Source organism: Leiobunum rupestre, chromosome 1, assembly GCF_980474605.1.
Source record: "Leiobunum rupestre chromosome 1, qqLeiRupe1.1.hap1, whole genome shotgun sequence".
Lineage (NCBI taxonomy): Eukaryota > Metazoa > Arthropoda > Arachnida > Opiliones > Sclerosomatidae > Leiobunum > Leiobunum rupestre.
Window position 1 is genome coordinate 76,874,219 of NC_143384.1, and position 15,485 is coordinate 76,889,703.

The 15,485-nt window shown below is 34.5% G+C and overlaps 1 protein-coding gene across 1 annotated transcript; it reads right to left on the bottom strand.

The window, feature by feature from the left end:
* Positions 1-9,831: 9,831 nt before the first annotated feature.
* LOC149966660 (uncharacterized) lies at positions 9,832-15,167 on the bottom strand. Its single transcript, XM_090172057.1, has 6 exons — positions 15,021-15,167; positions 13,534-13,583; positions 13,395-13,466; positions 12,472-12,510; positions 11,553-11,603; positions 9,832-9,895 (listed from the first exon to the last, which is right to left on the bottom strand). The coding sequence occupies exons 1-6, from the start codon at positions 15,151-15,153 to the stop codon at positions 9,881-9,883; spliced, it is 360 nt and encodes a 119-aa protein (XP_090028183.1). The 5' UTR covers positions 15,154-15,167; the 3' UTR covers positions 9,832-9,880.
* Between the last annotated feature and the right edge of the window lie 318 nt (positions 15,168-15,485).

Here is a 15,485-nt window from a genome sequence, read left to right on the forward strand (position 1 = left end):
GAGGCCTATGGTCTCCATGGTAACCGGGAGAGGAGATCCAAAATTCAAACCATTTCGAGTGTAACCATTTTGCTGGTAATCTCATAGAGGCGACGAAACGTACGAAAATTAGATTTATGCTATAAATTTTTTTAATTAAAATCGGTATGGGCCCTAAAAACACCAAAAAAAAATTTAAACCCGGGTTATTTAAATAATATAGCAAATTATCACAAGAATATCTACGAAAAGAAGTTGGCAAAGTTTGTCAAATTAGGCCTTTGTGGTGATCCCTTATTGCAATTACCTTCGGTATCGAATAAAATGACAGTTTTAGGTATCTTTTTCTAATTAAACTACTGGAAAAACAATTTAACAAGGCAGTTAACCTTTTTAATGGGGAAATTCTCGGTCATTTTAAAATAATTAAAATCCGCAAACAGCCGATTGAAACTGTTAACACTCGCGTTTTACTAAGAAATCTACAGGAGCAAAATGGCGGCATTATATGGTTCATTCTTGCTCAAATTGCATATTTATTCTTGGTGCATATATCTATATTTGGAACTGCGTCGTTGTTAAATGCTTGTTTATGATTTTAGAGTTTCAACAAAACAGCGGGTTATTTAAACGGAGCTCAATTGGATTTTCAAACGTTGGATGACTATTTAACAAATTTTCTTCTACTTAAGTAAAGATAAATTATCGTTTATTTTTGATTGTTGATGATAGTACAAACAAATCAATTCCAGAACAACAACAACGATATTTCAAATGCGCAAGATAAAATATAATTATTTTATTTAAGAAGCCCATTTAGTTCGCGTCATCCATTTTGCTATAACTCGCCACTAGATCGCGCTTGCAATCCATTTCATTTTAACTCGCCACTAGATACAGCTGGAGCGCATCAACTTCTTTACCGTACAACCGATCGCCATGGAAATTGGTACACATAGATATTTGAACACGGAGAATATTTCGCGCCATCCATTTTGCTATAACTCGCCACTATATGACACTTGCTATCCATTTAACTTGAGCTCGCCTTTAGATGGTGCTGCGGTGCGTCAACTTGTATGCCATACAACCGATCGTCATGGAAATTGGTATACATAGATATTTGATCACGGAGGATATTTCGGCGCCATCCATTTTGCTATAACTCGCCACTAGAATGCGCTACTGCTCATCAACTTCTTTACCGTACAACCGATCGCCAGGGCAATGGCGAAGCACTAATTGTTATATACCTCGGTTAGGGATGTACTCGCGAATTTTTTTCTTATTTGGTGACATCCGTTTGGATTTCGTGCAATGAGAATCAAATACAATGTTCTAATTACACGTGTTCAAATGTTGAAGTTAACGTTGTTAAACAAGTAATAATAAATAAATAAAGGAACCTAAAATTTTAAAGTATTTGACGGAAAATAACCATCAAATTCCCATTTTAAGTGAACCAATAAAGCTTTCCAGGGTTCTACGCAAAACAAACTTTCTCTGACAAGGAGACGACCCGAGGTGGTTCTTACCGATTTTGTTCAAAGTTGGGGGATTGTTAGACCTAGATGTAACATGAAACCCGTTAAAGGGAAAAGTTACGCTGGGCTTCCGTTTTGCCATGGCAACCAAAAATGTTTTTGACAACATAATATGAGAAAAAGTCTATGTAAAATAACATGCAACTCCAATAATTCAAAAAAAAAATATTTTAAAAAAAATTGTAAATTTTACATTTTTGGATTACTTTGGACAAATAGGGGGGAATAAAAACCATTTTGGGTGAACTCGAGCTAATTTGAATAAAAAGGTCGAAATTTTAGGTATAATACAAAATATTTGTAAAACTTATGCCGTGATAACTGCCATATATTTTCGCCGATAAATCTTAAAATTTCTACATTACATTATCTGAACGATGTAAACAGATTTTTAGATTTCGATAGAAAAACGACGCCATTTTATAAAATGGCGGATACAAATATAAATCATGGTGCAATAAGTTAGGTAATTTGTATCCGATTATCCTGAGATTTTCTACGTTACATTATCTGCCCGAATGAATTTGTACTATAGATTTCTAAAGAAATCCGACACCATTTTGGAAAATGGCGGATATCAATAATAATCATCGTGCGATAAGTTCCGTAAATATACGTCGATTAATCAGAAATTTTCTACGTTTCATTATCTGCCCGAGTTAATTAGACCTATGGGTTTTCCAATAATAATCCGACGTCATTTTGAAATATGGTGGATATAAATGTAACTTATGATGCGATAACTGCCGAAATTATTTGCCAATTTACGTGAAATTTTCTACATTACATTGTCTGATCGAATAAATAAGCCCCTTACACTGTGATAGAAATATGACGCCATTTTAGAAAATGGCAGATATCATAATGCGATAACTGCCGAAATTATTTGGCCAATTACTTGAAATTTTCTACTTTACATTACCTATTAAAGATAATTAATCCTATTAATTTTCATAAAATTCGAGGCCATTTTGAAAAATGGCGGATGTCAAAATGTCTCACGGTTATATAAGTTCCGTAATTATTCGACGATAAATCTGAATTTTTCTGTTTCATTAAATGATCGAATAAAAAAGTCCTTTCTATTTTGAAAGAATTCCGGAGCCATTTTGCAAAATGGCGCATGTCTGAGAAGTTTCGTAATTATTCGCCAACTATTCTGAAATTTTCGATTTCTGAGCGAGTAAATTAGTCCTATTTCTCTTGAGAGAAATACGCCGTTTTTCAAAATATCAATGTATCTTTTGGTGCGATAAATTCCGTATTGTTATTGTTATAAAAAAAATTATAGGAAACTTCATATATAATGTGTAAAATTTAATACATTTCCACAAAATCAAATAATATTGGGTAAGTTCTTATATATTCTTGACATATTGGCATATAATCTCCCGAGTTATCAATAATTTCTCGAGTTATCAATAATTTCTCGAGTTACCAATAATTTCCAGAATAACAAATTATTTCCCAAATTACCAATAATTTCCCAAATTACCAATAATTTCCCAAATTACCAATAATTTCCCAAATTACCAAACATTTCCTGAATTACAACCATTTTCTGATTTACCAAAAATTTCACGAATTACCAATAATTCTACAATGCCAATTGAACTAATTTAATAATATTTCAATTTATACAAATTATACCTAAATGATTAATTTAACCATAATTTTTTTCGATTAATCTAATGATATAAGAACTTACCCAATATTATTTTATTTTACGGAATTTATCGCACCAAAAGATACATTGATATTTTAAAAAAACGGCGTATTTCTCTCAAAAGAAATAGGACTAATTTACTCGCTCAGATATAGAAAATTTCAGAATAATTGGCGAATAATTACGAAACTTCTCAGACATGCGCCATTTTGCAAAATGGCTTCGGAATTCTTTCAAAATAGAAAGGACTTATTTATTCGATCATTTAATGAAACAGATTATTATTGGAAAACCCATAGGTCTAATTAACTCGGGCAGATAATGAAACGTAGAAAATTTCTGATTAATCGACGTATATTTACGGAACTTATCGCACGATGATTATTATTGATATCCGCCATTTTCCAAAATGGTGTCGGATTTCTTTAGAAATCTATAGTACAAATTCATTCGGGCAGATAATGTAACGTAGAAAATCTCAGGATAATCGGATACAAATTACCTAACTTATTGCACCATGATTTATATTTGTATCCGCCATTTTATAAAATGACGTCGTTTTTCTATCGAATTCTAAAAATCTGTTTACATCGTTCAGATAACGTAATGTAGAAATTTTAAGATTTATCGGCGAAAATGTATGGCAGTTATCACGGCATAAGTTTTACAAATATTTTGTATTATACCTAAAATTTCGACCTTTTTATTCAAATTAGCTCGAGTTCACCCAAAATGGTTTTTATTCCCCCCTATTTGTCCAAAGTAATCCAAAAATGTAAAATTTACAAATTTTTTTAAAATAATTTTTTTTGAATTATTGGAGTTTTGCACAGGGGGACCCTTAGAATTTGTAATTTTTGCATGTTATTTTACATAGACTTTTTCTCATATTATGTTGTCAAATACATTTTTGGTTGCCATGGCAAAACGGAAGCCCAGCGTAACTTTTCCCTTTAACGGGTTTCATGTTACATCTAGGTTTAACAATCCCCCAACTTTGAATAAAATCGGTGAGAACCACCTCGGGTCGTCTCCTCGTGAGTGCAATATCACTTTAGTACCAAATTCTTCCTTTCTAGACTTTTCTGGTCATCATTGAATAGGGCTCGGCGTTCGGATAATAAATTTTCCGTTCATTTATTTTTTATCGACATCCGAAAATTATCGGAATGCAAACTTATCTGTTGCATATTAAATCGTATAATAGTCACGAATAATAAAAAAATCGATTTTTTTATGAATATTTAAAATTTTCCCGGTTAACTTATTCCTTTCCACGAGCTCTAAGAAAACCGTAGAGCTCGGAGAAACGGATAAATTAACCGCTGAAATCTCGATTAATCATGAACAATTCGGTTAACTGTATATTTATGGAAATTTTTCTTGACTATTATACGATTTAATATGCAACAAATAAGTTCTTATTCCGATAATTTTCAGATAAGGATAAAAAAGAAATGAACGGAAAATATCTTATCCGAACTCTGAGCCCTAGAATGCCGTATAGACACGTTCTCACTTTCGCATGAAACTAGTTTTATGGCTAGTTTCTCGCTGTTTCATTGTAATAGTGAAAGTTTTTATTATTATTATCGACTTTGAACACACTATTTGCTTATGTCAAGTCAATACATGTCTGACTTTTTCAGCGCGTAATTTCTTATGTAGAATATTCAGGAAAGTAGTGTTAAATATTGTATTTTAAAGACCGAGAAAAGAGCGAATTTCCACCCCTCTCATCCTGTACTGATTAACATATCACACAACTTGCTTGACAGTTCTGACAACTTACTTGACAGATCTGACAACTTACTTGACAGCTTTGGCAACTTACTTGACAGCTCTGACAGATTGAGTGATGCTCATTATCGATATTCTATTCAAAAACAGTCTGAGCCGTCGGTCCACGTTGTCACTCCTCAAGAAATCGACCAGTTCAGTTTTGCGCACGAGAAAATAGAATCTTTCTGCTTTCATTGTAAAACGTTTTCGCCATAAAATACTACATTCCAAATAATTTAAAAACAACTGAAATCGCCGTATTTTTTTTAAAAACCACTTTTTTGTACTTGTTACGTTATTGCTTTATGAAGCATTATTAGAGTTAAACGATTACTGCACATATTGACACGATATAAAGCGGTTCCAAAATAATTGAGACGGAGGAAGTTCTAGAATATGTAGTTTTTGTACCAAATTTTGTAATTCCCTTTTAGATGATACTTGAAGCTGTTTAAATATTTATGAAAGTTTAAACATCATTTTGACGTAGTATTATTTCAAATATCTCTTTTTTATGGAGTTGGGCAGAGACTAATGGACGATGTCAGTTTTTAAATGATAGCGCTATCATTTATAATAGAGGTGTTTTAATCGTATGGATATCAAACGAGTCGATAAAAACATGTAAAGCAAATAAGGGGTCCTATTTATTTCCCAATGTGCTTATTTCGTTGTTTAACTCTAACAATTGTAAATGTCATAATTGTACAAACGTTCAACAATTCCTTTATTTAAATTAAAAAACTCCACAATTTTTTTTACTTATCATGTTCTTTGTAGGTAAAAATATAAAGAAAGATAATATTCGTGGGATATTTAATTAATTACAAATTTGTTCTGCGCACGGCTCCCGCTCCGACCACTAACGACTCCAGCTGCAGCTCCGGCTCCGACGTATTAAAGATTCGGTTCTAGAGCCACTGCTCCAGAACAACTTTGATAAAAGAGACTACGTTTAAAGGGAGTTGGATCCAATGCAATTTTCATAATATTATGTTTAAACGATTTATCAGCGTTTGAATTTAAGTCATTTCGCTCTTAATAATGTTTACTCTTCGTCATTTGTCCGTTGTATTTTTTTCAGTCTGTATATATCGCTAATCGGTCTACATATGCGATTCTGAGAAAATTTTATTTGTCACAATATGCTGTCTTTACTGTGAACCTAGGAGCAACAAACACAAGGAGAACGCAGCTAGCCTTTAAAAACACTCACGCCGTGTTGTGTACAATAATCAATGGACGATCCTTTACGCTGAACGTTTTACGGAAAGGGGGAAGATAATTTCTGAATTTTCTCCTTCCGACGGCAGCAGGTGCTAAAGCGTCTAACGAATGAAAAATGTACGCGAGAAAATGCACGACTTTTGAATGGCTGCGTTCTTCTTGAGTGGGTGCTGTGCTTTTATGCTCTTAGAGTTAACCATGAAGAATTTCGAAGTCAAAGAGTGAGATAGTCTCTCTACCATTGTTTTTAATTTTATCTTACACTGGAGTTGCATTTCACTCGGGAATAGACGCTTAAAGAAATGATTAATTACAAAAAGTCAATATGAAGGATTTTTAAATTCAAAACGCGTGAATCTCGATAATAATAATATTTATCATTCTGATAATAAAATTGAACCACGCTTAGCAAAGTTTTTGAAGTAAATTTCTTTTAAGATCGATAGCTGTTTCTATAAATTACGCGAGGTAACTTGTAAATGTTTCTTCATTGTAGCTAAAGTTATTGAAAATAGAGAGTATGCGCTGGATTCGATAAAGAATTTGGAACTTGAAATTCACGTGCCAAACGCGCATGCCATTAAAGTACTTAAAAACTTAAGCTCTTGACGCGAAGGAAAACATTTTATACTTTTATTATTTTATGGTTTTATTTTACGGAAACACCCATTTCGGTTTACAGATAGTTAGCTTTCATTTTCGGTTTTTAATATTTTGGTTTTCGGCCAGGCGGCGTAGTCATGCGGAGCCGGAGCCGAATCTGCAGAGCACTAATACAAACGAATAAAGTTATCGGTAATAGCAAGTGTTGGAGCTGTTGGCTCGCGTGGCATGAATGACTTATTGTCACCAAATTTCCAAGCATTCTAACTTGACTGCAGAAGCGTAACTAGGTCATTTAACCCAATAGGACGAATCGAGACCCGTCTAACTTACAGGGCCCTGCAAGCATAGCCGTCCCCGACGACGGGTGAACTGTCACTGACGTAATTAAAGTGGGGCCACTTTTGCAGTGGGGCCCAATTTATCTAGTTACGCCACTACCCGGCTGCCTGAAATAATGTCATTGAAAGTCCTTAGTTGAGTTGCTTGGGCCTTGGCTAATATTAGACTTGCTAATTACCATTATTATTAAATGAATTGATTTGATAAAATTGTGAATAAGCATTAACTGGAGATAAGTTGAATGTGCCAAACGTGATGAAGAGAGGGGAGGAAGTGGAAACTACCATAGTTATTGCTACAATAGCGCCTACAACAAAACTTCGCAGAATTACAACCCAAAATTAAAGCGCCACGGATTGTTCTAAGACTATCTAAAACTACCTTTGCACAGGTTTGAGGCCAAAATGTTTTCGACTAGTAGTAAGCCTAGTAGTAATCAATGGTATGGAATTTCGTAATAATCACTTAGGATTTAAAATGATAAATGGAAATAATTTATCGATATAGGTTTTTAGAAAATCACATGGGATCGAAAAATGGAATCAAGGATAACATCGGTTTTCACTGGAACCATAAGAAAAATAATATAACCCTATAAGTTAAACACCGCCATAGACGTAATAGTAACGGGGTATTATCCCGCCAGAGTTCATAGCCGTTTGCGGGTCATCTATTGGTGGTACAAAGTACTACATTAATAATAATAATAATAATAATAATCAGGTAGGCTAATACTCAAGGCACCACCTTAGGCCTAAGTCATCAAATGAGTTTTAAAGCCATTAATTCAGATGGCCGGGTTACAATGCGTAGGAGGGAGGTGGCAAGCCCTTCATGCCACGCGACAGCTCAATAAAATAACTTATTATTACTTATTATAACTTACTAAATTATTTTAAAATGTTACAATTAAATCATAAAAGATCTTGTGACATAACATTTAAAATTAATTTAATATTAGTTAAATATTGTGTGAGTTTTATATATATTACAGATGACATTTAGATGACACTTAAATAATTACCTTTGGGTTGTCTTTTGCGATTGTTTCGGATTACAGCTGACGGGATGTGTTTGTGGATTTTGGTTTGCTTTTAACCAAAATAAATATTATTTATCTTATGTGTAATCTAATAACTGAAACCTAAGAAGGGATAATAAATTACTTGTAGCCCGTTAACTTAGATTTTAATACTGACAAATTTATATATTGAAAAACCTTTACATTCAACTATGTAGCTAGAATGAACACGGCTGTATTTATTTTGTTTCTACTGAGCGCAAACGGGTCACGGCAGTCGGAAAATTCGTTTTCTTCGTTTCGTACGTGGTACGTACTCCGCTCACACTATATTTGAGCGTGCCAAGTTCGGAAGAAATCACCGTTTATAAAACGTCTATGTCGGTGTTTAACTTATAGGTTGATATTATTTTCCTTATGCTGGTAAATAAAATAAATTATTCGATTTCTGTTGAAAATTAGTTAAAATGGAAAAACAAGAAATCAATAATCCTATTCATCGTAATCTAAGTATTCAGAAGAAGTAATTAAATAACATGTTTTGTAAACAGAAATAAAATATACACTAGTTGTCATAACATTCGGTGGTTATGAAATAAACAATTATCACATATGTTCTGAAAATATGCGTTATTTTACATAATCTTGTTCGATTGGTTTTTTTACTATTTTTTAAAAGCACTTTATCTGCGTTCTTGTTAATTATGTTTAGTAATTGACACCACCTAATTTTATTTTGTTCTTAAAAAATAAGAAGCTAAATATTTGAATATCTTATAACTAATTACCTCCGATGAAAGAACATTAAATATAGTCCAATTATTAAGCGCTATCACGGTTTCAAATCTTGGATGAGAATCTCCGTTTTTAAAATAGTGCTTACTTGTTTATTCATAATTTGTGTGTTATCTTGGTGCGGGTAAGTAATAGCTCTAATATTTATTATTATTTACTTTTTTTAAATAATCCAAATTTTTAAAGTTCCTGAATGTTATTAATAAATTAGGGAAATTTCCCAGTGTAAGAAGTGTAAAATTAACAGTTATTTTCAAATCTTAAATTTTTCAACAATAACCTTAATATTTCCTATTATTAAAGTATACTGCAAAGATCTTAAACTGTTAGGTAGATGATTCAGGCTCATATCGACGCTAAATGAAGACTCGGACCCGTCACGTGGGAAGGTCACAACAGGAGTTAAATTTGATATATGACCCGTTACCAGGCAAACTGATAGCTAGGACCAGATGCAAGCTCAGATAATTTCTAGGGCTCGTTGCGTAGTAACTTAGTCTAGAACTGGTTCTGAGGTCGGACAGTGATTTAAGGCCGGAAAGAAGGATGATGATGTCTACGACCAGCAAAGAATAGAGATGTCTAGGGCCCGATGGCAAGGATATAGATTGTGTCTAGGGTCCATAACAGGGCTTGTTGACTAGAAGAGCCGGAACGAGGATATACTCAGTTGCAGATTAAGAAGGGCCTTGCAGCGGTGTACGCATCCACGCTTTGGTGGAAAATTGAGGTCCCATTTAATAAGCGTCGAGCCTGCGAAGTTACATGTTCCATTTTTATGGCTTAGACAGATCATTCTCTCGTTAGAAGTATATTATGATCTTATGACTTTAAAGATATATATTATTAATTAAATAAGTTAATATAAATGTCAAAATAACTTTATTTTCTTGATGCTTTATATTTAGTTACATTTCTGTATTATCTGGTGCATTTCTGTAAAAAGAATAAAAAAACTAATTAAAACAATAGGATCCTCCACGAGATAAAAGGACTAATTTCACATAAATGCGTTTTAGTGCCAACTTTTTATTTTAGCAAGTGCGAAATACTCTTATTCCTAGCACTCCACAGAAGAAAATAGGTGACTGCGCAAGTGCCCCGGTGTCACAAGGAGCAGCCATGCTTAAAAATATAGTAGTACCCCTAATCCCCTTCTAGAAGCCGTTGGACTGATTATTTTCACGCACCTGCTTTGTATTTGCGAGAGAAGGGTTCGCAATTCTTGGGATTTTTTTTACTCCAGTGTCTAGTGCCGGTCTTAGGCTTTGCGAGGTCAGGTGCAAAGTCCCGACGTGAGACCTTAATGTAGTGCGATTTTTAACGAATAGTGTAGCGTAAAGGACGCGATTCATTATAGGTCAGTTATCTACGTGATAGTGCTTTTTGGGCAAAATAAGACCCCTCTGATAGCTAATAACAGTTTTTTACCCATATATTGTTAGTAATAAAACTAGAAATTTTACAATAGATCATTCCGAGTGCTCTTGTGAAAAGATTACTTAAAGAAGCTACATTCTAAAACCAGCTACGGATTAATGACATTTTTAACATTCGAACTTGCAATATTTCAAGTCTTTTCTTATTGACTTTAATTACTAAACCATTAAATAAAATGTTCAATATACTCCCAGGTATGACCACTCTCTTTTCTCTGTGAGCTCAGTGATATCAATTTAGATGAGGTAAGAGGCTTCAAACTTCCAAAAAAGAGGTGAATGGTATGAGTTTCACAATGTTTGAACTTAAGTGGGAGGATATATATTATTGCTGTCATAAATTGAAAAAAGCGCAGAGAGGCAATAACGTTTAAATTAAAAAGTGTGGATGGTTTGAGTTATTAGCGAAATTTTAGAGCAGAAGATCGGGTTAAATGAGTTTACGTGGCTTAGAGAACAAGAGGTGATGTTTGAATTAGGAAGCAAAATAAAATGATGTATAAAAAGTGATATTCTTAAAGATAATTCCATTAATGTCGCGAAACTTTTTAATTGCTAATATCAGGGAAGATAAATTTTTTAAGTTAAATGGCAAATAAGAAATTAAAAGCGACAAGGCTAAGGGGGTTTTATAATTATAATTAATGGGATGAGCCAAGCTTTCAAATGAGAGAAAAGAAAGATTATGCTTACAAAATATTGAATATCAATAAGCGAATATATTTTATAACTCTCCTAAATGGAGTGGAGCGTGAGATGTGACATAATTTATATAAAGTTAGTTTTATTAGGCAAGTCTGGGGAGTAGAGGTAAGTTTAAATTTGAATGTTGAGAAAGGTAAATCAGATAAAAGTGTGAGATTTAACAATATTTCAAAAAGTGCCCTTAACTGCTTCTGACAGTAAAACTTTCGGAATAGCCGGAGGGCTACATTAATCAAATTGATGTCATTAATTAAGGCATGTGACGCCAGGCTCCTTGCAATCGGACTGATTGCACGTGTCTTAAACTAGCACTGACAGTCGAGGTATTTAATTCCAAGAGACACTTAAGCGTTCGCGCGAATATCAACAATTGATGTGTTAATTATATTAATTTAACGCTTTTCTGTTAGTCAGTTTGAAAAAAGCGAAATTAAATATCGCTGTCTTACCATCAACGCTCCAAGTTTAGTGGCAAGCCCGCTCAGTTTCTTGCACAAAGCCTGAAACGAGAGTAAAATGCGCATTAAATCTTGATCCAAACGCCAAAACAGAAAAATGGAAGTGGATGACGAAAGTAACGGTTAGTGACTATGCTGATGAGGGGTGGAAAATTGGGGGTATAAGGGTTCACTGTACTTCTTGTCGAAAGTCAAAGGAGGTAATTGAATTAAGTCTATGATGCATTTAATTAATAAGTAGCTAAGAGTTCCTATACTGAATTGAAGACAGTATTTGAACAACATTGGTTTTAATCCAATGCTTTATTACTACGCTCAAACATTTATTCCGATCATGCTAGGGTTAATGGTTTTACTTCACCATATATTTCTATTGGATTGACTTGATGGACTTTAATCTTAAAAAACATCAATTATTTATTAGAACGAGTGCAGCGCTTTTGATTTATTTTAAAGTTTTGGTGGTGCAAATGACTGGGGAGGTGGACCGTTGGCGTTTCTCGTTCAGTGTGAATGTTTCTAGAGCCTCTCACATTGTACCTGGATTTTGGCTTCTATCCAACGCATTAATTTTCGAAACACACTATTTTGGTTTAAATTCCGAAAGGCAGTGCTAAAATGAACTGGAAACTTAAGTTTCAAAATACCCTAGGAGCCCCGGAAATGTTTTTACGACAACAGATATCTTTGATACCACTCTGTACACAAAGTTGGATAAATCACGAGATAGCTTGTATCGGTATACCTATCAAAAAATATTGATGTGTTTTTACTCTAGTGGTCCACGGACTAGTATGTGGTCAAAATGAATCTTTAAATTGCAAGCACGAGAATGAATTCGCGAATGGGAAAACACGGAAGGTTTTTATTTTATTTACAATGGAAGAAAAACTTAAATTAACAAACACACCTCATTCTTAGCCAATCTTCTGAGTTCCTCCCTCATTACCTTTTTAGAGAAAATCCATAAATTACATAATTGTAATATTTATTGCGAATCTTTAATTATTATTTCAGTCTTTTCCTCTCATTTTTTACTTCAAACACGCTAATTAAATACTGGAATATAAAAGTCCTATACTATATAACTACCATAATGTAATGAGGTTAACGGTAATAGTTAGTGTAGGGAGCTGTTGGCTCAAACGCGTGGCATGCAGGGCTTGCCACCACCGTCTTACGCATTGTAACCCGGCTACCTGAATTAATGGCTTCAAAAGTCGCATGATGACTTAGGCCACACTGAACAGTTAACCTCAGCAAGGTTTTATGATAAGGGGAAATCGAAGAACTCAAGGAAAACTCTTTAATCAGTGGGGAGGAATTTGCAAACTCTACGCAGACGGAGTTGTTTGGAGATTCCTACAAGTGCCACAATAAGCTGGTCTCGAACACGGCTCCTCTTGCTGCGAGGTGAAAACGCTAGCCACTCCGCCACCCCACGTCCTGTGATTGTGTCTTATGGCTCTCTTAACCCACCCAATGGCGGCGCCAGCAAAGATGTTCTTATAAAATATTATAATAAAAGGTCCGAAGAGCTCTAAAAAAGGCCAACGTTATTTTCCAACGTCGATGCCAAAAATCCCCCTTAGGCCTAGCCTATTGAAACCAGCCCTTGCAAGGACTATACGGAGAGTAGCTTGCACGTCCAGGCTTTATGAGTTTTTACTTCCTAGTTTATCACTGTATTTTGCAAAATAAAATAAATAGAAAACTGAACGTCGGATTCCAATTTTTAAGAAAGTTAGTCTTCATTAGATTTTCGATCTGACGACCAAGTTTTTCGTTTTGCGAGACATTTGCCGTTTAAAACAGAAACATTTGATTATTTACCTCATTTGCGGGACTAAATGGACATGCTTTCGCGTCTTCAAATTCTTTTCGAAACCCCTCAGCCACATCTGCCTAAAACAAAGAAAATCCATTTGGGGGATTTGCTTGAAGACGAAAAAAAGGAAAAACCTCAACTCACCGACATGGCTTTTTGTTTAACCAAACATTCTATAAACTTTTTCTGGTTAGCTGTGCCAAAATTACTAAAATTTAGTTCATAATTAAAACTTACAAAGACGAATGTCATACAAGCGCATGGCAGAGGTCCAACACACTTTAAAATTTGATACCTGCATATACATTCGAAACTGATTTGGCTTCACTCCGTGGAATAACTAAGATATCTGAGCAAGCCTGCCAAACTTGTTTATGGGCCTTTATCATAAGGACGATTTTTTCCTCGAATCTTTTGGGGCCCCTTATCTTTTGGATATTTTAAATATAATATTTCTTATATTTGTGTATTCCATTATTATCAAGGCAGAAAGCTGTTTCCAGACTTTTCGAGATATTTCCTAACATGACCTCCAACACCGCATTAAAGTTTCACCAGCTATGTCAAGAGAGAAGCCTGCCCTAACTAGTGCTAAACCAGCTTGATGGGGAAGAAAGGAGAAATACGAGACGACTTTGTCTACAGCGCTACTCAATTTTATTTATTTCAATACGCGGAGATTAAACGGCCACATAATCCGTATAATCTTAGCGAAAACTGCGTAATCCGTGTAATCTTCACCTTCCAGCCGTAATCTTTGCGTACTACACGAAATCTCCTGGTACTCTGCGTAATCATCAGCCACCTCGCGTAATCTTTGCGTACTTCACTAAACCTCAATTAATTCTATGTATTAAAATGTAGTCAATTTTAAAATAAAACCGAAATTGTTGAATTTTGATGTAAAGCCAGGGCTCAGGACTTCCCAAATGTTCCATTACAATTTTGAAAATCTTGATCTCAACCTTCAAATACTTAAATATACTAACATTTTATAATTAAAAATATCAAGCAGATTTCGACTTTTGCAAAAAAGGAACCTTACCTACCATAATCCATTTCAAAAACGAAAATGTATCAAAATATACCGCGACAGACGAGCAAACCAGGTGACGCTCGAAAATTAGTATAGATTAAGCTCTATTATGTAAGACATTCTTGGTAATCTCACTAAGGCTTCTTTAAAAATGGTTTATTCTTAACCAATATTTTATGGAAAATAAGAAATAAAAAACCGCTTTCAAAATTCATTTTGCTTAAAAAGCTCAACAACTAGTCCTAGTTTCGTCACGAATTTTTTTTCTATTTACGAAGAATGAGAAGATACCCGGTTATGGTCGAATTTTCCCCTGATTTCACGAGAAAAAGCGTGGGCTTCAATCGCGTCCGAGAACGTCAGGCTTAGGAAACCAATATGATTGAAAGTATAAGGAGGGGAGCTTACTATTAGTGCAAAAAGGATGATTGAAAAACAAAGCTGAAAATCGTCTCAATGTGAACCATATCCCCCAAGTATAAATAAATCCATTCTTGGCTAAATCTTCTCCGACATTTACGATATCCGTACTGACCTTTAGATATGGCAACAGCCAACGTGGAAATACAAAGCGGAAATGATCAAAAATGCTTACCGCATACCTTCCTAAGTTTCGGGTAAAAGGCCTCGGGAATTTTATCAGCTAAACTTTCGTTAGCCTGGGCTTGGAAGTCAACGAGCACCACGCTGAATAAAACGCAGATAACCAACATCGAATAACGAAGCATTGTCGAGAAAGGAGATTGGAGTTCACAACCACGATCTTTTTCTGCAGGGAATGATTTTATACCGCGTTTAAGGGTGTATTTACAAAGCTGTTCCTAACTCGGAGACATCGGCGTTGATTTCGTGTTCAAACAGGTAATTAGATTAACGAAAAGCATTTAAATTTCAGGTGCTCAAATGTTTAAATCTCGCAATAGTCATCAAAATAGACGCCAAAATGTTCTAAATAGAAAAATACGTCCTGGTAAATAGCCATCGAGTTTACATCTGAAGAAAGTGAACAAATATTGATATGCTTCGAACAATCAGTAGCTTAAGTTCAATAGCGCATTAA

Excerpts from the sequence above, each read along its gene's own strand:
- LOC149966660 (XM_090172057.1), bottom strand. The coding sequence starts at position 15,153 with ATGCTTCGTTATTCGATGTTGGTTATCTGCGTTTTATTCAGCGTGGTG. Across the intron at positions 13,467-13,533 it reads TTAAACAAAAAGCCATGTCG|GCAGATGTGGCTGAGGGGTT; the intron begins GTGAGTTGAGGT and ends TCTTTGTTTTAG. Across the intron at positions 11,604-12,471 it reads GAAGATTGGCTAAGAATGAG|GCTTTGTGCAAGAAACTGAG; the intron begins GTGTGTTTGTTA and ends CTCTCGTTTCAG.